The 25,953-nt window shown below is 42.7% G+C and overlaps 1 protein-coding gene across 3 annotated transcripts in view; it reads right to left on the bottom strand.

The window, feature by feature from the left end:
• Positions 1-25,953, bottom strand: part of GLDC (glycine decarboxylase) — a 108,752-nt gene that overhangs the window by 45,001 nt on the left and 37,798 nt on the right. For all 3 annotated transcript variants that reach the window (XR_010148783.1, XM_001143144.8, XM_054658664.2), the window contains 11 exons: positions 24,627-24,704; positions 23,172-23,319; positions 22,629-22,825; positions 20,150-20,246; positions 13,063-13,168; positions 10,868-11,007; positions 10,160-10,240; positions 7,230-7,327; positions 6,653-6,737; positions 6,436-6,477; positions 5,184-5,326 (listed from right to left, as the gene is read on the bottom strand). Coding sequence is in view for 2 of the 3 variants with exons in the window: in XM_001143144.8 (XP_001143144.1) it covers positions 5,184-5,326; positions 6,436-6,477; positions 6,653-6,737; positions 7,230-7,327; positions 10,160-10,240; positions 10,868-11,007; positions 13,063-13,168; positions 20,150-20,246; positions 22,629-22,825; positions 23,172-23,319; positions 24,627-24,704 (1,215 nt within the window). In the remaining variant the exon portion in view is untranslated. The remainder of the gene's footprint in view (positions 1-5,183; positions 5,327-6,435; positions 6,478-6,652; positions 6,738-7,229; positions 7,328-10,159; positions 10,241-10,867; positions 11,008-13,062; positions 13,169-20,149; positions 20,247-22,628; positions 22,826-23,171; positions 23,320-24,626; positions 24,705-25,953) is intronic.

Raw genomic sequence — 25,953 nt, 5'->3', positions numbered from 1 at the left:
AAACCAGGTGCAAATAAGCCTATAACCAACTTACTATGCATTTAGTTGTTTCACAATACGCATGTTCTCCACCATAAAAATATCTTTTTTGAATTGACTAAATAACATATGATCAAGGCTTTAAAAATTTTAAATAATCTAAAAACATAAGGACAAAAAGTAAAATCACCTGATATTCTACCACCTAGAGACAACAGTTTGAGTCCCATCCTTTCATACATCTTTCCACCTATGCCCCTGTGCACACACACACATGCAGTTTTACGCAGCTAACATCTGTTGTTCTAAATTTTATTTCACTATATTTTATTTTCTTATAATTCCCCTCCTCTCCTGCTCCCCATCTCTACGTTATTGATTTTTTTTTTTTTTGCTCGAATCCTGATTCTTTCCTTCCTTCTGCTTGCTTTGAGCTTAATGTACTTCTTTCTCTGTTGTTTTAGGGTGGAAGATTAAGTTGGTTTAAGATCTTTCTTCTTTTTTCTTTTTTAAAACAGGGTCAACCAGGCTGGAGTGCAGCGGCACCATCACAGTTCACTGCAGCCTCAACCTCCTGGGCTCAAGCAATCCTCTGGCCTCGGCCTCTTGAGTAGCTGGGACTACAGAAACACGCCACCATGCCCAGCTACTTTTGTAATTTTTTGTAGAGACTAAGTCTCACTATCTGATCCAGGCTTCTTTTTTTTTTCAAGACAGGATCTTGCTCTGTCACAGGCTGGGGTGCAATGGTGTGAACATGGCTCACTGCAGCCTAGACCTCTGGGTGTAAGTGATCCTCCCACTTCAGCCTCCCAAGCAGCTGGGACCACAGATGCAGGCCACCACACCTGGCTAATTTTTTAATTTGTACAAAGAGGGTCCCACTATGTTGCCGAGGCTGGTCTTGAACTCCTGAGCTCAAGTGATCCTCCCACCTCAGACTCCCAAAGTGTTGGGATTACAAGCATGAACCATGGCACCCAGCTCTTTCTTCTTTTTTAATGTAGTTATTTACAGCTATAAACTTTCCTGTTAGCACTGTTTTAGCTACAGCCCGTGATGTTTGATATGCGGTATCTTCATTTTAATTAGTTGGAAAGTACTTCCTCTCTTTTTTTTCTTCTCTTAGAAACAGAGTCTCACTCTGTTGTCTAGGCTGGAGTGCAGTGGCGTGATCATGGCTCACTGCAGCCTCAACCTCCTGGACTCAAGTGATCCTCCCACCTCAGCCCCCAGAGTAGCTGGGACCACAGGTGCTTGCCACCAGGCTAGGCTAATTTTTTTGGAGAGATGAGGTCTTGCTATGTTGCCCAGGCTAGTCTTGAACTCCTGGGATCAAGTGATCCTCCTGCCTCAGCCTCCCAAAGTACTGCAATTACAAGCATGACTGCACCTGGCTTCAAAGTACTTTCCAGTTTTCCTTGCGATTCCTCTTTGTTCCATTGGTTATTTATAAGGGTGTTATTTAATTTCCACATATTTGTGAATTTTGCTCATCTTTCTATTATTTCTAGTTTCACTCCATGTGATCAGCCTCTGTTAATCTGTTTTCAACATGCCCTTATGTTCCTAAATGTTTGTTAAGAAATCATTTATTTCTCTATGTTTTTAAATTTGTTGACACAGGGTAGCATATACTATTCCTTTATAATTCTTTTGATCTTATCTATATCTGGGTATGTTCTTTCTCATTTCTTATTTGTGTATATATTTTTTTCCTTAGGCAAGAAAAGAGTTAACTGATTTCACTGGATCTTTCAAATAATCAGTTTTTGTATTTATTAATCCTTGTGACTATTTTATCTTCTAGGTCATTCATTCTAGCTTTTATCTTTAATCATTTCATTTTTTACCATCATTTTGGTTATACAATTTTTTTTCACTTCCTCAGATGAATATTAATTAATTCTTCCATGTTCTCATCCCCAAATGCTGAGTCTTCTGAATCTGTCTTCTGAGTTGCTTAACTTTTCCCTCACAGCCTTAATCTGTATATTTTGGGTTTTTGTTTTGGAATATTTCCTCCAAGTACCTTTCCAAGTCACTAATTTTGTTTTCAAGAGTATCCCATCCTGATTATTTATTTGATAATTTTATTTTATTTTTTTTGTAGATGGGGTCTTACTATGTCACCCAGGCTGTTCTCAAACTCCTGGCCTTACGTGATCATCCTATCTCAGCCTCCCAAAGTGCTGGGACTGTGAGCCACCGTGCCCAGTCCTGATTGTTTAAAATTAAAACTCATGGTTTTAGTTGCAGAATGTCCTTTTTACTTAATACTGAATGTCAGCCAGCTCTGAGATCAAAGTTGTATTGCTATAACTAGTTGACTTTGCCTCACGCCAGTGCCTATAACGCTGGCTGCCCGGGCAACCTGTTCTGAGCACTCTCCCTATGCTTCCTCTCTGTTGCTGGGTCCAGTGAGGTGTGCAGCTAAAATTTTCCCTTTGCTGGCTATGGCTCCATTCACCCTTAGGGCTGAGTTCAGGTTGTTGCAACATCTTCAGCAGCAGAACCAGTCTGCAAGCTGTCAGTCCTCTGTTGGGGGCAGTGGGAGCATGACTGGGAGAATCTGAGATTAGCACAAATAAGCCAAAATAGGATTGAAACAAGGTTAAAAAAATCACTTATATATGGAATATGTGGTGTATCCCTTCCTTTTTTCTGCGAATTAAGACATCAAATTGCTTCACTCACCAGAAGCGTGGCCCTTGTACTTTCTCAACAAAGAATAAGGCATTTTCCCACCTGTCACAGCAGCTTCTGCTCATGACCAGAAACATCCTTCATTCCTTTATCTAAGCCTAAACATTGTGCAAAGCCCCTGCCATGCTCAAATCAGCTCTTGGAAATGGATGGTATAGCTGGGAATCTCAGGAACTGGAGAAGACATCATTGCCAGGAACGACATCGTGATGAAGATCTCTCACCCTCTGCAAGATTGGGATAGGGTGTGGAGTCTCACTGTCCATCACATGAATGAGAAAAATTAGGACAAAGAAAGAACACCAGGCATGTAGGGAAAAGCAGCGGAGAAATGTCTAAGACACTGGTTCTCAACCTTGGCTGCAAGGTGGAATCATGTAGGGAACTTTAAAGAAATACTCACGCCTGGGTCCCTTCCCTCACCCCAGTCATTCTCCACTGAGATTATGATTCAATCTGGGATTGTGATGTGGGCATCAGGAATGTTATAAAGTCACCATGGGATCTAACTCCTAGCCAAGGCTGTAAACCACTGCTTTAAGAAGACAAATTTCCTGATTCTTAGGTCAGTCTTCTGGGATCCTGGCTGGGAATACAATTTACCGCAAGAGCTAATAACCAGAATTAAAATAGTCTTGAAAAATCACTCTCCAATATGACAGTGAAGATGTGATTATATTCCGTCACTAGAGGGCGAAATTTCTTAATTTTCAACATTTAATAACTATCATAGACTCAAGGTTAAGAATTCACTGAGGTTTGTCTCTTAAAACAAAACAAAAATAAGTAATGAAGTTCTAAAGAAGGTATACTAAAGCTTGACTTTCATGCTATCAGCTCCTACCTATTTATGAAGTGAGACTTTAAGACCCACTTGAGAGCACTGTGTCCTTCCATTGCCACATACCCTCTTCCCAAAGGGTTTGTATTTTATAGGGTGTATTGTTTTTACAAAGTAAATGGCTTTGCTGTGTAGTCTATGTTACAAAACAGAAGGTAGGGCATCTTGAAACAGAAATTTTGCATTAATAACCAGCTCCCAGAGGGGTCAACTCTGAGGCTGCTGGTAGAGAACTATACTTTGAGTAGCCGGAGGTGGAGAACCTAGGGGCAGATACCATAACTCATTTTCTAAAGATATTCTAAAATGTAAACTCACACACTGATAACATGATTCCTGCCCATCTATCATTCATGTATGTATGTATGTATGTATGTATGTATTTATCTATCTATCTATCTATCTATCTATCATCTGTCCATCTGTCATCTATCATCATGAAGGCAGAGAGACCACAAATCCAGGGGATTCCAAATTGACTGTATATTAGAATCACTTGGTTTTGTCTTAAAAATAAAGTTTCTAGGCCGGGCGTGGTGGCTCACACCTGTAATCCCAGCACTTTAGGAGGCCGAGCCAGGCGGATCACCTGAGGTCAGGAGTTAGAGACCAGCCTGACCAACATGGAGAAACCCCATCTCTACTAAAAATACAAAATTAGCCAGGTGTGGTGGCACATGCCTGTAATCCCAGCTACTCGGGAGGCTGAGGCAGGAGAATCTCTTGAATGCAGGAGGCAGAGGTTGCGGTGAGCCGAGATCACGCCATTGCACTCCAGCCTGGGCAACAAGAGCAAAACTCCATCTAAAAAAATAAATAAATAAATAAAAAATAAAAATAAAGAGTCTTAGTCTCAACCCCTGGAGGTTATGATCAGTACGTCTGGAGTGGGGCCTGGAGTTTGTATTTTTAACAAGTGCCCAGGAGATTTTGCTGGAGGCTGTTGTTTTTGAAAATCACTGTTCTTCTTCAAAGTTTTTCCTTTACAAAGAAATTAAGGCTGGAAGAGGAGAAGGGACCTTTCAAAGTTAGTGACATTACCAAAGCAGGATCCAGGTTCTCCTGGCCCTGCTAAACTGAGACACTTGTTGGAATTCAGCATGTGTGCTTGATCCTTCTTATGCTGTGTCACTGACAGGTGTAGTAAGCTAGCTTCCAAAGACAGCCCGCAATGAACGACATCTACCAAAATTCACACCCAGGTGTTGTCCCCTCCCCGATTCAATCTGGGCCCGCCTCGTGACTTGCTTTAACAGATAGACTAATCTGGAAGGGATGCAGTGTAACTTAGGAGGTTGGGCCATTAGAGATTTGCAGCTTCTCCATGCTTCATCTGGGAACACGCATTCTGAACCCCGACATTGTGCTGTAAGGAACAAGAAAGCTCAAGGAACTACAAGGAAAGCCCCATATGGAGAAAAACTATGGCCCTAGTGAACATCCTCAAATGCACTCCCAGACCACAGCTCCTCACCAGCTACGTGAGGGAGAACATGATGCACCTTCTAGCCATGCTCTCCCCATTGGAGTGGAACTGTCTAGCAAGTCGCAAGTCACAGAATAACACAAATAAGTTGTTGTTCTAAGCCTTTAAGTTTTGTGGTGTATGCTATACAAGAATAGATTGCTGAAACAACAAGAAAACAAATGCCCTTACCTGTTTGGCTGGAAACAGACCTGGTCATAACCTGTGAGTTCACACAAATCCTTCTCAAGCTCTCGGAAAAGCTGCTGATATCCTTGAGCTTGATCCAGAGGCACAAAGGGGTGGATGTTTGCAAATTCTTTCCATGTGATAGGCTGAAAAGAAAGAAAACAAAAATGCATATATACATATTATAATAGCAATAGCAATCATAACTTTAATAATAATGACGATGATGAGAAAAGCTATGTGCCAAGCACTGTTCTAAGCGCTATACATATGTTAATTTATTTAAGTTCCACCACAACCTTATAAGGTAAGTACCATTACTGTCTTCATTTAAAAGTGGGACATAGTTGTCCAAAAAGGGAACTTATACAAAAATACAATGTTTTGCTAACTTTTCAGGGAAGAAAAGCCCCCAAAACAGATTTCTTTCCATGAAACACAATGAGTTGCTTCAGGTATGCTTGGCATAAACTCTTATATAGCAATAGATTGTTCTTTCTTCACTAAGTGGAACAAGAAACAAACACAAAAGTAAATGGGAAGGCCAGGTACAGTGGTTCACACCTATAATTCCAGAACTCTGGGAGGCTGAGGTGGGAGGACTGCTTGAGGCCAGGAGTCTGAGATCAGACTGGCAAACACAGCAAGATCTTGACTCTATTTTTTAAAAAAATAGAGAGGGAAATCTTCTTATCATGATATAAAATGATTTCTTTTGTCTGATATGATATGTCACGTCAGAATAAACGTAAGAAATAAAAGAAAGAAAAAAAAAGCTTTGCTAAAATGGATCCTGGCCTAGTAGAGATACTTGCCAACCACAACAGCGAGTTGCACAAATCTTCTGTTGACTTGAATCCCTATCTTTCTGATACAGGAATGATTTCTAGAAAGAAGGCTTAAGGTTCGTAATTCTACCTGAGATTTAGAACTATAAACAATTTTTTTAAAAAAAGCTTTCAATATGACAGGTTTAAAAGGGGGTGGGGGAGGGATAGGATAGAAAGGCATAAATACCATATACATTTAATTAATTTTATTAAAAAATAATAAGTTTACCCATACATTTAAATGATGAAGTCGTGAGAAATACAGGGTTACTCCCAAGATTGGTGAATAGCAAGGTAAAGAATTATTAAAATAGTTCTTCAATCACAGAATCACAGTCCCAGTAGATTTCACTAGTTCTGGGCTTAGGTGGAAGCTAGAACACTGCCCCTTGCTGAGTATCCACTTATAGAAGTGAGCTACTTACTGCGAGTTCAGACGAACTGTTCAGTTTCATGGTGCAGGATCCCTTTAAGAAGAACATCCAAAATGTATCACATTAGTGATTTTCTGCAGTCCATCAATCAACCCTCCATTCTCCCAGCATGGCCACCCCTTTGATGCTCTTGGAGCATATTAGGTAGGACCAAGAGAGGTGGGATTGGGGTAGCTTGGAAATGAGAAAAAAGGCCACAAATAACTACCAGTGGAATCATGCTGTGAACAAGGGAAATGTCTTTATTTTCCAGTTTCTTCATGTACCGGACAATGTTTGTTTCAGAGTGGTAGCTGTGAACACAAAACACAGAATTAGGGGCCCCAAAAGTAGATATGAGTCCATGCACATCCTCCTGAAATATAAGACACACCGAAATCTACTTTCAAAATGCAGATCAATTTTGGCCATGGACAATATGTCAACTACACTCAGAGAGAAGGGCACAGACCCCCACAAACCTCAGAGGATGTCTTGGACAAGAAGCTGACTGTGGGTATGAGTTGAAGTTTGGGAAGAAGAGGATACAGGGCTCTTGGGAGTGAACTTCAGCCTGGCGATTATTCATCCCTGCTTCCTAACTGCCAAGGGAGCAGAGCCACCAGGAAACAAAGTGTGCTCTTCCCAAGTCAGGAACGGGATCGTTATGAGGATGAAATACTTGGGAGCCACGGCTGAGCCACAATAACCAGGCCACAGCAGGCGAAATCAGCAGCAGCACTCTGCCTAGCTCCCTACCTGATTACCAAAGCACAAAACGCAGAAGTCACACAAGACACACAAACCTGTTGAACACTTGATGGGTGAGGAACGGGCTGGTCCTCTTGAACACAGACCCTGGAATACCTCTGCACTCCTCTCCCATGCTTTCAGCAACCAGTTCCTGAAGGAGAAACAGAGATGATAGGGCCAGAACTGTGCCTGGAGCCACATGTGGACATCCAGGCTTCTGGGTGGCTGGGCCACAAAGCACTCAAAATGGATCAAATATATAATTTTACTAATTTATTTATTTATTTATTTAATATTTTTTGAGGCAGGGTCTTTCTCTAGCACCCAGGCTAGAGTGCAGTGGCACGATCTCAACTCACTGTAGCCTTGGCCCTACTGGGCTCAATCCTCCTACCTCAGTCTCCTGAGTAGCTGGGGCTACAGGTGCACGCCACCACACATGGCTGATTTTTGTATTCTTCTAGAGACGAGGTTTCACCATGCTGCCCAGGCTGGTCACAAACTCCTGGGCTCAAGCAATCTGCCTGCCTTGGCTTCCCAAAGTGCTGGGATTACAGTCATGGGCCACTGTGCCTGGCCAAAGATGTAAATTTAAAAGCTAAAACTACTAAAGCTTAGAAGAAAATAGGCCAGGCGCGGTGGCTCACACCTGTAATCCCAGCACTTTGGGAGGCCAAGGTGGGTGGATCACAAGATCAGGAGATCGAGACCATCCTGGCTCACATGGTGAAACCCCGTCTCTACTAAAAAATACAAAATTAGCCAGTCGTGTTGGCGGGTGCCTGTAGTCGCAGCTACTCGGGAGGCTGAGGCAGGAGAATGGCGTGAACCCGGGAAGTGGAGCTTGCAGTGAGCTGAGATCATGCCACTGCACGCCACCCTGGGCGACAGAGCAAGACTCCATCTTAAAAAAAAAAAAAAGAAAATATAGGGGCTAATCTGCATGACCTTGGATCTGGCGATGGTTTCTTAAATGTGACACCAAAGGAATAAATAATAAACATATAGAAAAATTAGATAAATTAAATTTCTATAAAATTTGAAATGTGTGTGCATCAAAGAACATTATCAAGAAAGCTAAGAGACTGACTACCCACAGAATGGAAGAAAATATATATAAGTCATATATCTGATAAGGATTTCATATCCAGAATATATAATCAATACATGGCTTGATCCTCATTCCTTGCCAGGCTAATAATATGACTAATACAGATTGAATACTTGTCCCCTCCAGATCTCAGGGTGAAATGTGATCCCCAGTGTTGAAGATGGGCTTGGCGCTGTCCTCACAGTAATGAGTGAGTTCTCACTCTACTAGTTCCCATGACAACTGATAAGAAGTGATTGTTAAAAAGAGCCTGGCACCTCCCTCCTCTCTCTCTCTTCCTTTTTCTTTTGCCATGTGATGCCTGCTCCTCTTCCCCTTCCTTCATGAGAGGAAGCTTCCTGAAACCCTCACCAGAAGCAAACGCTTCTTGCACAGCACAGCCTGCAGAAACATGAGCCAAATAAACCTCTTTTATTTATAAATTATTTAGCCTCAGGTACTCCAATGCAAATGAACTAAAATAATGGCCCTCTTGACCCCTTAGTGATGCTCCAGAAACATTTCTCAAATGCATGAACCAAATATCTGTGATTAAATTTAGTGCAGAGTTCTACAGAGAAGGAGCTAACTCAGTTCTGTTTATTAATTGAGGTTTAAAAGAGAACACTGTGATGCTTCTTTGATCATTTATGAATGTTATCTGGTATAACCCTTTGAAGTCCTCTCTCAAAGAGGGCACAGATAAGCAAGACAGCACCACTCAGCACTCTGGAAGGTATTTCTACTTCCTTTCATCTATCCATTTAACAAATATTTACTTAGTGATTAATACACTGTGTGATTAACACCTTGCCACAGGTCTAGGTAGCTACCGTCTGCTCTCTTTCACTCTCATCCCATGGAATGGTAAATTTTCTCTTGCTTTTCCCCACTACTTCATTATTTTAGAAAGCAACTCATTACACTGAACTGCTTATAGCTTTCATGTACTCCCTCTCCCAGCCTTTGTGACTGCTTTCTCCAGTGTCTAGAACACTCGGACCCATCTTCCTTTCCCTCTTGTGCCATCTTGGTCTAGATAACTCCTGCTTATCTTCTTGGTAAGGAGCTCATCCTGTGAGCTCCCAGAACATCTTCACACATCAGTCACCTGGATTCTAATCTTAAGCTTGTTTATCTGAATCCCTAATAAACTGTAAGCACCATGAGGACAAGAAGCATGTCTAATTCACCACTGTGTCTTCAGGGCCTAGCATAGCACCTGACACATATTGGGTCCTCAATAAATATGTATTAAATGAATATCATAATTTTCCAATGAATGACATAACCAAGATACAAATGTCTTGCATCTTTGTAGTAGAGGCAGTTTCTTTCTTTTTTCTTTTTTTGAGATGGAGTTTTGCTCTTGCTGCCCAGGCTAGAGTGCAATGGCGCAATCTCAGCTCGCTGCAACTGCCGCCTCCCGGGTTGAAGCAATTCTCCCACCTCAGCCTCCTGAGTAACTGGGATTACAGGTATGCGCCACCATGCCTGGCTAATTTTGTATTTTTAGTGGAGACGGGGTTTCTCCATGTTGGTCAGGCTGGTCTTGAACTCCTGACCTCAGGTGATCCGCTCCCCTGCCCCCCCGACCTCCCAAACTGCTGGGATTACAGGCATGAGCCACCATCCCCAGCCTAGAGGCACTTTCAATGAAACACCATTAACAATCTTTCCAACTAGCCTGGGTGCATAATACTGGCTGGAGCCCTACAGCAGTGACCTCCAGCTGTCAGCAGTGACTAGCAAAGGACAGTCAGCGGAATGATTTTAACAACAAGCTACCAGTGTCACACTTGGGCCCCTTCTCCCTCACACTCAGGGGATAAGCTACTTTTGCTACCACCTCCAATAGTTATGATGAGGAATGCATGTTTTTATTTTACTTACTGCAGATGACTCACAACCAAAGATCCACAACAAATCATCCAGATCTTTTTCATTGACTGTTTCATCAAGAGAAATACCAAGCTACAGAAACAAAAACAAAATGGAAAACATCAACTCTAAACTCCAGATCACTGGAGGAATCCCAAGAGAGGTCAAAGGGGAGATGGTGCTAAACAAAATCCCATCATTCCAAAATATCAGGGTACAATTATATCCACGCTGAGGCTTAGAGGAAGGTGGCTAGACCAGTCCCAGGTTTCACAAGGCTTCGAGTTTTGCCAGCCACCTCTGAACTCTAACATTCCATGGCTGCAGGACACTCCTTTTGAAGCTAGACATGCTTATCTTTTTCTTCCCTTAACCCACTTATCAGAGATTGGGGAGATTTTCTTCCCTTAACCTGCATATCAGTTATCAGAGCCTTTATCTTAAAGTCAGTCATACTGTGAAGAGAGGAGTATTACGAGCAAAATATGTGCCTTTCAGTCCCACATATGAAAACACTAAGTCTAAAAGAAAGCAAAGGGTGAATGATCCTTCACTGAAAAGACCACGGTATTGCATAATGTAAATAACACTTGTTTATGAAAAAATAGGACTGTGCCTAAAGTTTTCCTTTTGATTTTTTAAAAACAAAGAGAAAAACTTTTAATGAGAAAGGATGTGAAAATTTGAAAAACCGGTAAAAATACTGAAAATTTGACTTACTGTGCCATCCTCAAAAAGCCGAAAATTGATCTGCCGCTGAGCGGCCCTGCCCAAGACCTCCTTCACTGAGCAGCCACACTGAATCTTCAAGGTATCAAAGAACAGGTCATGCTGGAGTTGATGCCCTGCTCGCTTGAGACCTACACAAGATAGGACAGCCCCGAAAGTCTCATATACAAACACGCTTCTCAGCCATTGACATGTCACAGAATAATAAAGAGATAAATTCTACTAGACTCTTGTTGGTCCTGGGGAGTGCTTTGGTGATTGCTTTTTAAAAAACTAAACGTGTTTATTATTATGCTGTAGAAAATTATGAAATACATATAAAAGAGTAAGGAAAATCACCATACAATTGCATTACTGCGTATATTTTGGTGTATTATTTCTCAAGAAATGGAGGAGTAGGTAATATCAGAAATATATATATATATATATGTATATATATATATATAAAATTATACCTTTTTTTTTTTAAGAGATACAGTCTCACTCTGTTGTCCAGGCTGGAATGCAGTGGCATGATCATAGCTGATTGCATCCTCAAACTCCTGGGCTCAAGCTCATGCAATCCCCTTGCCTCAGCCTCCCAAGTAACTGGGATCAAGGGCTCATGCCAGCACACCTGGCTAATAATTTTTTAAATTTTTTGAAGACAGTGATCTTGCCATGTTGCCCAGGCTGGCCTTGAACTCTGGGACTCAAGCAATTCTCCCACCTCAGCCTCCCAAAACAATGGGATTATAGGTGTGAACCACCACACCTGGTCTCATCTATGCTTTCCTATAGATCACTATTTTAAATCATATTTAATGGCTGTACAATAGTCAAACATATGGATGAACCATGATTTAATCACTTTTTTTTTTTTTTTGAGAGATGGAGTCTCACTCTGTTGCCCAGGATGGAGTACAGTGGAGCAATCTTGGCACACTGCAACCTCCGCCTCCTAAGTTCAAGCAATTCTCCTGCCTCAGCCTCCCAAGTAGCTGGGACTACAGGAGTATGCCACCACTCCCAGCTGATTTTTGTATTTTTAGTAGAGACAGGGTTTCACCATATTGGCCAGGCTGGTCTTGAACTCCTGACCTCAAGTGATCCACCCGCCTCAGCCTCCCAAAGTGCTAGGATTACAGGCATGAGCCACTGTGCCTGGCCTATTTTTATTTTTTTATAGAGATGTGGTCTCGCTCTTGCCCACACTGGTCTTGAACTCCTGGCCTCAAGCAATCCTCCTGGCTCAGCCTCCAGAGTAGCTGACATTACATACACGAGTAACCATGTCTAGCTCACTACATAGCAGCATTCTTCTGATTGCCAATGTAATAGGATAAATACTAGTTTACTGCTTTATTTTGTATCTCTTTCATTAATAATGAGGCTAAAATTCTATGTCTACTGGCCATTTATTTGTATACTTATTTCTTTTAAAATTACATTTAATGTCTTTTGCCTATTTTTCTATTAGGGTGTTCATCCTTCTTATGTTTGGGGCCAGTAGGAAAGTAAGAGTTCTACATATTAAAAATATCACAGCTTGCCAGGAGTAAAAGAGAAAAAAATATTAACACTCAGTCTAGGCCAGGCATGGTGGCTCATGCCTGTAATCCCAGCACTTTGAGAGGCCGAAGTGGACGGATTACTTGAGGTCAGGAATTCGAGACCAGCCTGGAAAACATGGCAAAGCCCTGTCTCTACCAAAAATACAAAAATTAGCCAGACGTGGTGGCGTGTACCTTAATACCAGTTACCTGAGAGGCTGAGGCAGGACAATCACATGAATCCGGGAAGTGGAGGTTACAGTGAGCTGAGATCGTGCCACTGCACTCCAGCCTGGGAGACAGACAGAGCAAGACTCCATCAAGCAAGCAAGCAAGCAAGCAAGCAAGCAAGAAAGCAAGAAAACAAGAAAGCAAGCAAGCAAGCAAGCAAGCAAGCAAGCAAGAGAGCAAGCAAGCAAGAAAAAAAGAAAGAAAGCAAGAAAAAGGAAAGAAAAGAAAGAAAGAAAGAAAGAAAAAGAAAGAGAAAGCAAGAAAGCAAAACAACAAAATAATCATAGATGTTGAAAGTATTTTTCCTGGTTTCTCACTTGACTTTTAATTTTACATGTAGTATTGGACATGCAATATTTTCAATTTTACTCAACTTTACCAATTTTATTATGCCCAAATGTTTTAGACAGATTACCAACTCACCTTCTGACAAAATCAAAGTGGCATTATGTACCCTCCTAGCAATATGCTCCAGCCCATGGGAACCATGGTAGATTGCAAACATGGCAGCCATATTCGCCAAGAGGGCCTAAAAGATAAGAACATTTAAAGAATCAAGTGATGGAGGACAATTAGTGGGAGGGCGTAACTACTTGACTTGGGATGTCAAAACTGAAGACAGGGACAAAACAAAATGATCAGATTTCCTACATTCTTTGATAGTTGGGGACAATTAATATATAACCTGCCTGACTACCTGAAAGGAACCATCATCCAAGACACCCTGGAGTTATTACTATACTAAACCTTCACATTTGACCATTACAAAGGGCTTCTTCCATGCAACAAAATCATGTCACCCTTAAGGGCAAAGATCACACTACCATCAGACATTGAGAAGCAATATTTAATGTCGGAAGACAGTGAAGCAATAAAGACCTCAGGGAGAAAAAGTGAGATCTGAGAATTTTACACTCAACCAGGCAATTCTTCAAGAATAAAAAGAAACAAGCAATTTTCAAACATTCAAGAACTTCAGGAAAAAAATTCTCCTAAGAACTTAAATAAAACACTAGAGGCTGAACTTCTGCCAACCAAGAGTTGAATAGAGAATTTGTGGCAAAGGACTGGCAAAAATGGAAATGCGCACTTCAGCTGGGAGCGGGGTGGTGTGCAACTGCAGTCCCAGTGACTCCAGAAGCCGAGATGGATCACTTGAACCCAGGATTTCGAGGTTACAGTGACCTAGGATTGTGCCACTGGACTCCAGCCCGGTGGACAATACAAAACCCTGTCTCTGCAAAATACAGTTGATGTTCAATACTGGGTCCATTTTGTTAGGTACATCTTTTTTTCTGCTAGACTACTAGAGGAAGTCTCTATGGAGCCAATGCAAAATAAGAAACAGTTTCCAAAGGTGAAGTCAGCAAACAAGGAAGTAAATGAGGAGAAAGAGACATCAGAAAACATGGAAATAGAGATTCTTGTACTAAAAGTCCTAGACAAAGTGTAAACACTCTTATGGACTCCTTACAACAATCAGAAATAAATACAGAAACTCCACAGCACTTTACAGCTGTGGAAAAGGCGAGGCTGAGGTAAAGAATCTGTGACACACTGTGCCCAAATGCTCATGGCTGTGTTGCTGGAAACAGAAACCCAGGCCTGACATTCACAGAATGCCCTGGCAGCCTCCACCACAATATTGTAGAGGTTGGTTCATGTCCCTTTTTAATTTAGAGATGATTCCTTCCATAATCAGGAGGCTATATCACACGGCTGAACAACAAATTGATGAGAAGTATAAAACCACTTTTCAAAAACTTCAAAGGGCATTAGAATATCAAAAGAAGAACCAAAAAATTAAAATAGAGACCAAGAAAATGACAATTTATTTCACAAATTGAACAAACTTAAAAATACAATGGGCTTGAATCGGTGGCTCACGCCTGTAATCCCAAGACTTTGGGAGGCTAAGGTGGGAGGATTGCTTTAGCCCAGGAGTTGAAGACCAGCAAGAACAACATAACAAGACCCCATCTCTAAAATAAATACATAAAATAACAATAACACAATTAAGGTACTTAAAAGCATCAAAAGCTAATGAATGCTCAAAATCATTAGTTATTAGGGAAATACAAAACAAAACCACAATGAGATTATCACTTGACATCCAATAGGATGGCTATAACCAAAGGATAGGAAGTAACAAGCATTGGTGAAAATACGGAGAAATTAGAATATTCATATGCTGCTGGTAGGAAAGTAAAATAATGCAGCCACTTTGAAAAATGTCTGGAAGTTCCTCAAAATGTTAAATGTAGAGTTATATGACCCAGCAATTTCACTGCTAGGAATATACCCAAAAGAACTGAAAACATTACATCCACACAAAAATTTACACAGAAGTGTTCACAGCAGGCTTATTTGAAACACCCCAAATGTTTACCAATTGATGAATGGATAAACAAAATGTAGCATGTCCAAACAATGGGATATTACCCAGCCATAGAAAAGAATTAAGTACACATTCATGCTACAATATGGATGAACCTTGAAAACCTTATGCAAAGAAGCCAGGTACAAAAGGCCACACATTGTATGATCCCATTTATATGAAATATTCAGAATAGGCAAATCCAGGGAGACAGAAAGTAGAATAGTAGTTGCCAGGGGCTATAGGAAGGGGAGAGGGATGAGGAGTGACTACTTCATAGGAATAGAATTTCTTTTTGAGGTAATAAAAATATTCTGAAATTAAATACTGGTGATAGTTGCACAACCTTGTAAATAGAGTAAAAACCATTGAGCTGTATACTTCCAATTGGTGAAACTTATGGTGAGTTACATCTCAATAAAAAAAACTAATAAAGTGTAAATTATTCCTTACTACACCTGACTTTAGAAAAGCCAACAAGGCTGGATGCAGTGGCTCACACCAGTGATCCCAACACTTTGGGAGGCTGAGGCAGGAGCATCGCTTGAGGCCTGGAGATCAAGACAAGCCTGGGCAACAAAGTAAGACTCCCATCTCTATTTTAAAAAGATTTTTATATTAAAAATAAGAAAAGCCAATGAAAGAGCTGCTCATTGTGGTAGAAGCTAAGAAATAAGAGAATATATGGCCGGGCACGGTGGCTCACGCCTGTAATCCCAGCACTTTGGGAGGCTGAGGCAGGTGGATCACGAGGTCAGGAGATCGAGACCATCCTGGCTAACACGGTGAAACCCTGTATCTACTAAAAATACAATAAATTAGCCAGGCATGGTAGCAGACACCTGTAGTGCCAGCTACACAGGAGGCTGAGGCAGGAGAATGGCGTGAATCTGGGAGGCAGAGCTTCAGTGAGCGAGATGGCGCCACTGCACTCCAGCCTGGGCGATGGAGCGAGACTCGTCTCCAAAAAAAAAAAGAAATAAGAGAATATAAAGAACAGAACATAATGAAAATTCAGACATCTGTAGTAATGCCACAAATTTATAGAAAAAATTGTTTCTTTTCCTTTTTGTTTTGTAGAGGTGGGGTCTGATTCTGTCACCCAGGTTGGAGTGCAGTGGTGTGATTGCAGCTCACTGCAGCCTGGACCTCCCAGGCTCAAGCACTCCTACCACCTCAGTCTCCTGAGTAGCTGGGATACTGGTGTGTACCACAACACCTGGCTAATTTTTGTACTTTTTTATACAGACAGGAGTCTCACTATGTTGCCTGGGATGGATTTAAACTGCAGAACTCAAGCAATCCTCCTGCCTTGGCCTCCTAAAGTGTTGAGATTACAGGTGTGAGCCACTGCACCCTGTTTTTTCAGTTTTGTTTTAGAATGGGGCCTGCTGAGCCAGAATAGGCTGAGAGAGACTCCCTATAGAAAAATTTATTTAAAAAAGAATCATTAACACACTTTCAGAGATTAAAAAAGAGTCATGCCCCATCCACGATGAGAAACTAAGAGTGGACTCCCCCACCCGCCCCAGTGACAAGAGAGAAGAGCAAGAGTGAGAAGAATGTGGAACAGCTGCTACAACAGAAGGGGGGGGTCAAAGACCTACAGCACAAAAGGAACAACTCAAAAGACAGCAGTCATCTCCTAACAAAACAGGGAGACTTGCATGCTCACAAAGAGTGAAACTGGAGTTATGAGTAATTCTTTTATGCAATCAACTATGAAAAGGCACATATGCATTGAAATAGACAGTGAAGAGTTAGAAGATCATCAGAATAAGAGGATGAAAATCAGACACGCTGGAGTACAGCCATCTCCAGGGCAAACATTTTAACAATTGCTGGAAAAGATACAGACCTTTCAACCCAAGTTAAATAATAAATTATCAGCTATACATGAACTGGAAGAAATTAAGCAACAGGAACATAAGGCCGGGCACAATGGCTCATGCCTGTAATCCCAGCACTTTGGGAGGCCAAGGCGGGCGGATCACCTGAGGTCAGGAGTTCGAGACCAGCCTGGCCAGCATGGTGAAACCCCATCTCTACTAAAAATACAAAAAATATTAGCCAGGCATGGTCGTGGGTGCCTGTAATCCCAGCTACTCAGGAGGCTGAGGCAGGAGAATCGCTTGAACCCGGAAGGCGGAGGTTGCAGTGAGCCGACATCACACCATTGCACTCCAGCCTGGGCAATAAGAGAAAGACTCCGTCTCAAAAAAAAAAAAGAAACAGGAATATAACTGGTTCACTGCAGACAGCCCAAGTTCACCTGGAAAATGAACCTAGAGGCAGAAAACTGAGGCCCTGAATGGACTTATGATCAGAGGGAAACCTGGAGGAACCTGAGGAGAAACAGCAAGACGAGCAGTCAGCTGCACCAAAAGGGAAAACGTAAGCAGAGAATTCAACAAATGGAGGGTAAACTACAGAAAGTGAGGCCATCATATAAAGATCACCATGTGGCCAGGCACGGCGGCTTATGCCTGTAATCCCAGCACTTTGGGAGGCCGAGGTGGGGAGATCATGAGGTCAGGAGTTCGAGACCAGCCTGACCAACATGGTGAAACCCTGTCTCTACTAAAAATAGAAAAATTAGCTGGGCATGGTGGCAGGTGCCTGTAATCCCAGCTACTCAGGAGGCTGAGGCAAGAGAATCGCTGGAAACTGGAAGGCGGAGGTTGCAGTGAGCTGAGATTGGGCCGCTGCACGCCAGCCTGGGTGACAGAGCAAGACTCCATCTCAAAAAACAAACAAACAAATAAAATAAAACAAATAAATAAATAAAGATCAGCTTGCTGTTCAACAGAGGAAAAGCCTGTGCCAACCAGCTTTCCTTCCTATCATACTGGAAGAGCTCATATTTGAAAAGAGGTGGCACCTTCCTGAGGCAAAACATAATACAAAAGGACCAACTGAGGAAATGGCTCCAAAGACCCGTGCCTGCAGAACCAACTCTAAGAAGATCTTATTGCCCACTGCCTTCCTGGAGAAGCTTTTCAGAGGTGGTTCTAGACGCCAAAGCCCTGAGACGAAAGAGCACTCTACCTCCCACTGAAGCACCTGTGATATCTCTCTCCGACACTTCATGAAAGAGATGCAATTACAATGGCCAGGCACGGTGGCTCATGCCTATAATCCTATCACTATGGGAGGCCAAGATAGGATCACTTGAGCTCAGGAGTTTGAGACCAACCTGAGCAACAAAGTGAGACCTCGTCTCTACAAAACATTTTTTTGAAAATTAGCTGGGCGTGGTGGAATGTACTCATAGTCCCAGCTACTTAGGAGGCTGAGACCGGAGAATAATTTGAGCCCTGGAGGTTGAAGGTTGAGGCTGCAGTGAGCTATGGCCATGCCACTGCACTCCAGAATGGACAACAGAGCAAGAATCTGTCTCAAGAAAAAAAAAAAAAAGAAGCCAGGTGTCATGGCTCACACCTACAATCCCAAAATTTTGGGAGGCCCAGGCAGGACCATCACTTGAGGTCAGGCGTTTGAGACCAGCCTGGCCAACATGATGAAACCTGCCTCTACTAAAAATACAAAAATTATCTGGGTGTGGTGGCCTGTAATTCCAGCTCTTTAGGAGGCTGAGGCACAAGAATCACTTGAACCCAGGAGGCAGAGGTTGCAGTGAGCCAAGATTGCGCCACCCCATTCCAACCTGGGTGACGCAGGAACAGGACTCTATCTCAAAGAAGAAAAAAAAGAAGAAGAGAAAAAAAAAAAGAGATGCACTTAGAATGGATCCTGTGCTCAGGAGTGGGCCTCCAACTGATCCTAGGGTTTGGCTGGGTTTCACAAACACTTCGACCTAAGCCCTGGAGCAACTTCAAGGAGCAGAACCCAGAACCCTGGTCAGAACCCAGGAAGCTCTTCCTGTTTTATCCCATCCTTTTAAAGAATGCCAGACATGGCCAGGTGCAGTGGCTCATGCTTGTAATCCCAACACTTTGGGAGGCTGAGGTGGGTGGATCATGAGGTCAGGAGTTCAAGATCAACCTGGCCAAGATGGTGAAACCCCGTCTCTACTAAAAATGCAAAAACTAGCCTGGCGCTGTGGCAGGCGACTGTAATCCCAGTTACTCAGGAGGCTGAGGCAGGAGAATTGCTTGAAACCGGGCAGCAGAGGTTGCAGTGAGCTGAGATTGCGCCGCTGCACTCCAGCCTGGGCGACAGAGTAAGACTCTGTCTCGAAAAAAAAAAAAAAAGAATGCCAGTCATAATCTCCCAGTAAGAGTGCCTCATGACTACCACCATCCCCTCAAGCACAGTCATCTCAAATGCCCTTGCTTTGCCTTCCTCAACCCATTCCTGGAGAGGCTCCTTCTCAGTCCTAAGAGAGGGTGTCTCAACTGCCACCCATAACAAACCTGGCCCAATGCCAAGAATACTAGAGACCCTGATATCCACCTTTCTATTTACATATATTTTAAGTGTGTATATAAAAGTGAAGACTGGCCTTTTTTGTCCTTTCTTACGCTTTGCCTGTTCAGGATCTGAAGATGTGATTATGGGTAAAATGAAACAAATAATGCTTTTTTTTTTTTAATATTAAAACATGTATGGTGAAGAGAAAGCATAGGCAAAGGGTGTGCATATAAAGAACACCAGTAAAACATAGTGTCTTTTTTTTTTAACTTTTTTTGTGGGGGCAGGAGTTGGGGACAGAGTCTCCCTCTGTCACTCAGGCTGGAGTGCAGTGGCATAATCATGGCTCACTGCAGCCTCAACCTCCCAGATTCTGGTGATCCTCCCACCTGAGCCTCCCTAGCACCTGGGACTACAGGAGCATACCACCACTGCCGGCTAATTTATTTTATTTTATTTTTCATAGAGATGGTGTTTCGCCATGTCGCCCATGCAGGTTTCCAACTCCTGGGCTCCAGCAATCTGCCTGCCTTGGCCTCACAAGGTGCTGGGATTACAGGCATGAGCCACCGCACCCAGCCAATACTGTATTTTGGTTCTCATAAGACAATGAGCCTTCTACACCAATAAGATCTTGCCATTTCTGGTGTGCTCACTGCTCAGGAGGTGGTGAATAAATGAACAAATGAATGAATGAATGAGTAGCTCATTTCTGTATATCGTAAGGCATTCAGTAGTCAGGTCAGACGTGTGATTTACCTGAGCTGTACAGATGTTGCTGGTAGCCTTGTCTCTCCGAATGTGTTGCTCCCTGGTTTGAAGAGTAAGACGATACACTTCTTTCCCAGTGGCGTCTCTACACCAAGAATAAGGCATCCAGTTAGCACAGATAATCACAGCACTGGGGGATGCTATAAATAGAATTACTTCTTTCCTTCCCAGCTTGAAGTGAATTCAGCAAATGCACTTGGGTGCAAGTTCATAAAGAAACAATTTCTAAACGTTCCTCATCTAAACATGATTACTGATTTTTTTTTTTTTTTTTTTTTGAGACGGAGTTTCGCTCGTTCGCCCAGGCTGGAGTGCAATGGCGCAATCTCGGCTCACTGCAACCTCTGCCTTCTGGTTTCAAACGATTCCACTGCATCAGCCTCCTGACACCACGCCCAGCTAATTTTTGTATTTTTAGTAAAGATGGGGTTTCACCATGTTGGCCAGGCTGGTCTTGAACTCCTGGCCTCAGGTGATCCGCCTGCCTTGGCCTCCCAAAAGTGCTGGGATTACAGGCATGAGCCACTGTGCCCAGCAGGATTACTGATTTTTAGACTGTACTCTGAGACACCAAGATATATACAATAAGTCTAGGAATTTTGAAAGAAAATTTTGCAGGAATTTCCCAGACAAATACAATAATGGTGACTGGGAGGATTAAGTTTCACTCTGAACTTCTTAGGAGACACAAGAAAAGTGGAAATATCTGACAAAATTGAAAAGACTTGGCTCTCTGTGGATTCTACACCACAGATTCCACCAATCACGGACTGAAAACATTCAAAAAAATAAAAAATAATACAACAATTAAAAATCACACAAATTTTATGAGCCGGGCATGGTGGCTCATGTCTATAATCCCAGCACTTTGGGGGGCCAAGGTGGGCGGATCACCTGAGGTCCAGAGTTTGAGACCAGCCTGGCCAACATGGTGAAACCCCGTCTCTACTAAAAATACAAAAATTAGCCAGACATGGTGACAGGCACCTGTAATCCCAGTTACTTGGGAGGCTGAGGCTCAAGAATCACTTGAACCTGGGAGACAGAGGTTGCAGTGAGCCAAGATCGTACCACTGCACTCCAGCCTGGGTGACAGAGTGAGACTCCGTCTCAAAAAAAAACAAAAAACAAAAAAAACAAATCACACAAATTTTTAAAAACAATACAGTGTAACAACTATTGCATAACATTAGGTGTTAATAAGATGATTTAAAGTATACAGGGGCCAGGCACAGTGGCTTACACCTGGTAATCCCAGCATTTTGGGAGGCTGGGGTGGGCAGATCACTTGAGCCCTAAGACCAGCCTGAGCAATATGGTGAAACCCTGTTTTTACAAAAAAATTTAAAAAATTAGTTGGACACAGTGGCCACGTTTACACCACTGCACTCCAGCCTGGGTGATGGAGTGAGACTTGGTCTCAAAATAAATAAATAAATAAATAAATAAAATTTAAAAAAAACACACTTCACATTATCATCACATCATTCACTAATTCAGCCTACTCACTTATATTAAAGTCCAGCTTTCATCAAAGGTCAAAAACATAATTTCTTTTTTCTAAATTTCCCCAGTAATAATCCTGGAATGCATCTAGGTCCCCCGCTCCTTTTTTTTCCTTTTTTTTTTTTTTTGAGAGGGAGTCTCGCTCTGCACCCAAACTGGAGTGCAGCAGCACGATCTCGGCTCACTGCAACCTCCACCTCCGTGGTTCAAGTGATTCTCCTGCCTCAGCCTCCCAAGTAGCTGGGACTACAGGCGCCCACCACCACGCCCACCTAATTTTTGTATTTTTAGTAAAGACAGGGTTTCACCATATTGGCCAGGCTGGTCTGGGACTCCTGACCTTGTGATCTGCCTGACTCAGCCTCCCAGAATGCTGGGATTACAGATGTGAGCCACCGCACCAAGCCCTTTTTTTTCTTTTTTTTTTTTTTAAGGAACAAAGACTACTTCTGAACATCTACGTTTTTAATCTGAGAAGTTTCACCAATGAGAAGCAGTCAGGAAAGTACATTTGGAAATTTGGAAATTACTCAAATGGCCACGTGGCGGAAGCCTCTAGGAAGGAACGCGGAGCAAAGTCAGTGTGTGCTTTGCAGTCTCAGTGCATTTGTCTTTACAGAGCCATGTGGCATAATGCTTTTGAGAACGAAACTGTCGAGACACAAAACATGCCTAAAATATTTAGTCTTTCGAGGCGTCCATCAGTCTAAGCAAATGCGTTATATGACTTCGATACTTTGTAAATTATACACAAAATTTTTCAAAAATTTACAAATTTATAGTATTTGAGAAGTACTAGCTCATATCCCAAACAGAATTGTTCTTCTGAATCTATGTTGTACATTTCCTTAACTGACTCAACATGGCCCAGTTGAATTCAGATAGAAATCAACATTTGTGATCAGAAGAAATCAGGGAAATCATAATCACAATAAAAGTAGAGAAACATGAGCCCCTTTACCTTGTTACCCCCACCATTCTTCCAGGCATCATTCTCACCAAGCTTTCTCGGACAGCAAAAAATGCTGCGTGGGGTCCCCCATAGCCCAGTGGCACTCCAAATCTCTGGGAGCTGCCCAGGGCGATGTCTACCCCAAATTCTCCAGGTGGCCTCAAGATGCACAAAGCTAAAAGGTCAGTAGCACAGCAGGCCAGGCTCTAGAAAGGAAGTGAGAGAAAAGGAACAAGGTTGCTACCTTTCCCTGAGAGTAGTGGGAGAGTAGCAAATTATCTTAACTACAGGAAGACGGGCAGAGTGTGTTCACATCCTGTGAACTCCATTGCTCATTCATTCATTCAGTAAATACATACTGAGTGCCCACCATGTGCCAGGAATCCAGGAACAGAAAAAAGTAGCAGCAAGGAGTCAGGAAGGAGAGTTTTACCATTCCATGTGATAATGGTAAAGAAATTAAGGCACATGAAAAGACAGAGAGAGAGATACGTAGACAGATACAAGTTGGGATACGCCTCCACGGACCCCCCACAAGAAAGGTATACCTACCCCACTCTGATGAGCTCTCTCCACGAGTTCCGTAAAGTCTTCCACCTTCCCCTCCGTGTCTGGGTACTGGAACAACACTCCGCTGACATCTTTTCCACTGAAGTCCATTTCACAGGGTAACTTCAGCTCAGTGAGGACTCCAGTATATCTGGAAAGACAGACAACAAAGAACAATCGTGCTTTTGGTTTATAAGGGAAAATTAATTAACATTTCTTTTCCAGTAAGACAGCATTCATTTTCTGTGCCCTCCCACAGTGGCCTCCCACCCCTGCCCACATCCCATCCCACACCAGGCACTTCAGTGGTAACTACATCACAGCAACTCAAGCGCATCCAACAGCTCTGCTTCTGTTCCTCTCTTCTATCCTCTGACTCCCCTTTGCCCTTTCCTGTCACAATCTACTCCTGAGAGAGGCCCAAGAGCATTGCTTCCTAGGGCTAATGAGCCAATATTTGTAACAACAGAGCCAGCACCTCTCACTGGGATCACCCTTAAGCGAATGGAAAACCATAAGTAAGACAAGGAGGAAGAACTTCCTTAGATTCCTGAACTAATGCCAATTATATGTCAGAAACCCCCACTCTGAAGGGATGGTGGTATGCGTAGGGGGAAGAATGCTCAACTTTTACAAAGGGAAAGCAAATATCTACCAATAGTGGTTGTTGCGAGGATTGTTTTACCTGATTACGGCACGAAAGAAAAGTACTACACTTTAAACTACATAGCATCTCACCTAGGGACTCTGCACACCCTCTGTAAACTACGTTTGCAAGGAATACACACAAAATCTTAACAGTTGTATGTGAGTCCCATTTTTCTCTGTTTTTCAAACGTTCCAAAACCTGATCAAAACAATATTTTTATTCTTTCTACAAAAAGAAAACAAAACGGGCCGGGCACAGTGGCTCAAGCCTGTAATCCCAGGACTTTGGGAGGCAGAGGTGGGCGGATCACGAGGTCAGGAGATCAAGACCATCCTGGCTAACACGGTGAAACTCCGTCTCTACTAAAAATACAAAAAAAAATTAGCCAGGCGTGGTGGCGGGCACCTGCAGTCCCAGCAACTCGGGAGGCTGAGGCAGGAGAATGGCGTGAACTCGGGAGGCGGAGCTTGCAGTGAGCCTAGGTTCCCTCAACTGCACTCCAGCCTGGACGACAGACCGAGACTCCGTCTCAAAAAAAAAAAAAGAAGAAGAAGAAGAAAACAAAACACAACTTACTATAAAGCAATGGCAATTGTGTATTTCCCCACTCAATTCTGACACAGTTTACTTACCAGAGAGATCCCCAGAAGAAAGTGAGAGGTAAGGCAAAACTCAGCAACCCCAATTTAAACAGCAAAAAACCCTGTTTCAGATTCACCTCCAATCAGTTTGGAAGTGAGAAAGAGAAAGAAACAGCAGAGATGAACATGACATTATACTGAGTTTAAAACACGAATCAAATTAATTACTTGGCTCGAGTCTGGACAACAGCTATTGTCTGTGGGTGGCAACGGGGGTCAACAAAAAATTTCCTCCTCTTGTTGTGTCTGTTGAAAAGAAAAAGCACATTCCAACATGAACATTAAATAAATAGGACTATCTTCTAAGAATGCAAAGCAAACATAGTACCGAGGGGAAGTCTAAGCACAGTATAAAAAATACTGAGTAGGCCGGGTGCAGTGGCTCATGCCTGTAATCCCAGCACTTTGGGAGGCCGAGGCGGGCAGATTACCTGAGGTCAGGAGTTCAAGACCAGCCTGGCCAACGTGATAAAACCTCGTCTCTACTAAAAATACAAAATTAGCCGGTGCATGCCTGTAATCCCGGCTACTTGGGAGGGTGAGGCCAAAGAATCGCTTGAACCAGGGAGGCTGAGGTTGCAGTGAGCCAAGATTGCACCACTGCTGCACTCCATCCTGCGTAAGAAGAGCAAAACTCTGTCTCAAAAAAAAAAATTTTTTTTAAATTGAGTCATCAGTAACTAATGGCATTTACTGATTAGCATTCCTCATAGATCCAATTCCCATTCTAACCCCATTTAGAAAGTCAGTCTTAAGATGGTTCAATTTCTACGTTTATTCAATAACAATTTTTAAAAAATGGTTCAAAATGTTTCAATATACCATGAGGAAAAAGAAAATAAACCAAAGGACAGTGATTAGATACAAGTGTAAACTGGACAAGTGCGGTGGCTCACACCTGTAATCCCAGCACTACAGGAGTCCGAGGTGCGTGGATCACCTGAGGTCAGGAGTTCAAGACCAGCCTGGCCAACACAGCAAAACCCCAGCTCTACTAAAACTACAAAACTTAGCCAGGTATGGTGGTGCACGCCTGTAATCCCACTACTCGGGAGGATGAGGCAGGAGAATTGCTTGAACCCGGGAGGCAGAGGTTGCAGTGAGCCAACATCGCCTCACTGCACTCCAGTCCAGGCCACAGAGCGAGATTCTGTCTTAAATAAATACATACATACATACATAAATTAATAAATAAAATAGTTTATTTATTTTTATTTTATTTTTGTTGGGGGGAGAACAGGGTCTCGGTCTATCGCTCAGGCTGGAGTGCAGTAGCACCATCACAGCTCACTGCAACCTCGACCTCCCGGGTTCAAGTGCTCCTTCCACCTCAGCACCCCGCCCACACATAGTTGGGACTACGGGCATGTGCCACCATGCCCAGCCAATTTTTGTATTAAAAAAATAAAATTGGCCGGTCATGGTGGCTCACGCCTGTAATCCTTATACTTTGGGAGGCTGAGGTGGGTGGATTGCTCGAGCTCAGGCGTTCAAG

Source organism: Pan troglodytes, chromosome 11 (assembly GCF_028858775.2).
Source record: "Pan troglodytes isolate AG18354 chromosome 11, NHGRI_mPanTro3-v2.0_pri, whole genome shotgun sequence".
In the NCBI taxonomy this organism is placed as follows: domain Eukaryota; kingdom Metazoa; phylum Chordata; class Mammalia; order Primates; family Hominidae; genus Pan; species Pan troglodytes.
Note: the sequence above shows the minus strand (reverse complement) of the source record. Positions and strands in the feature narration are given on the sequence as shown.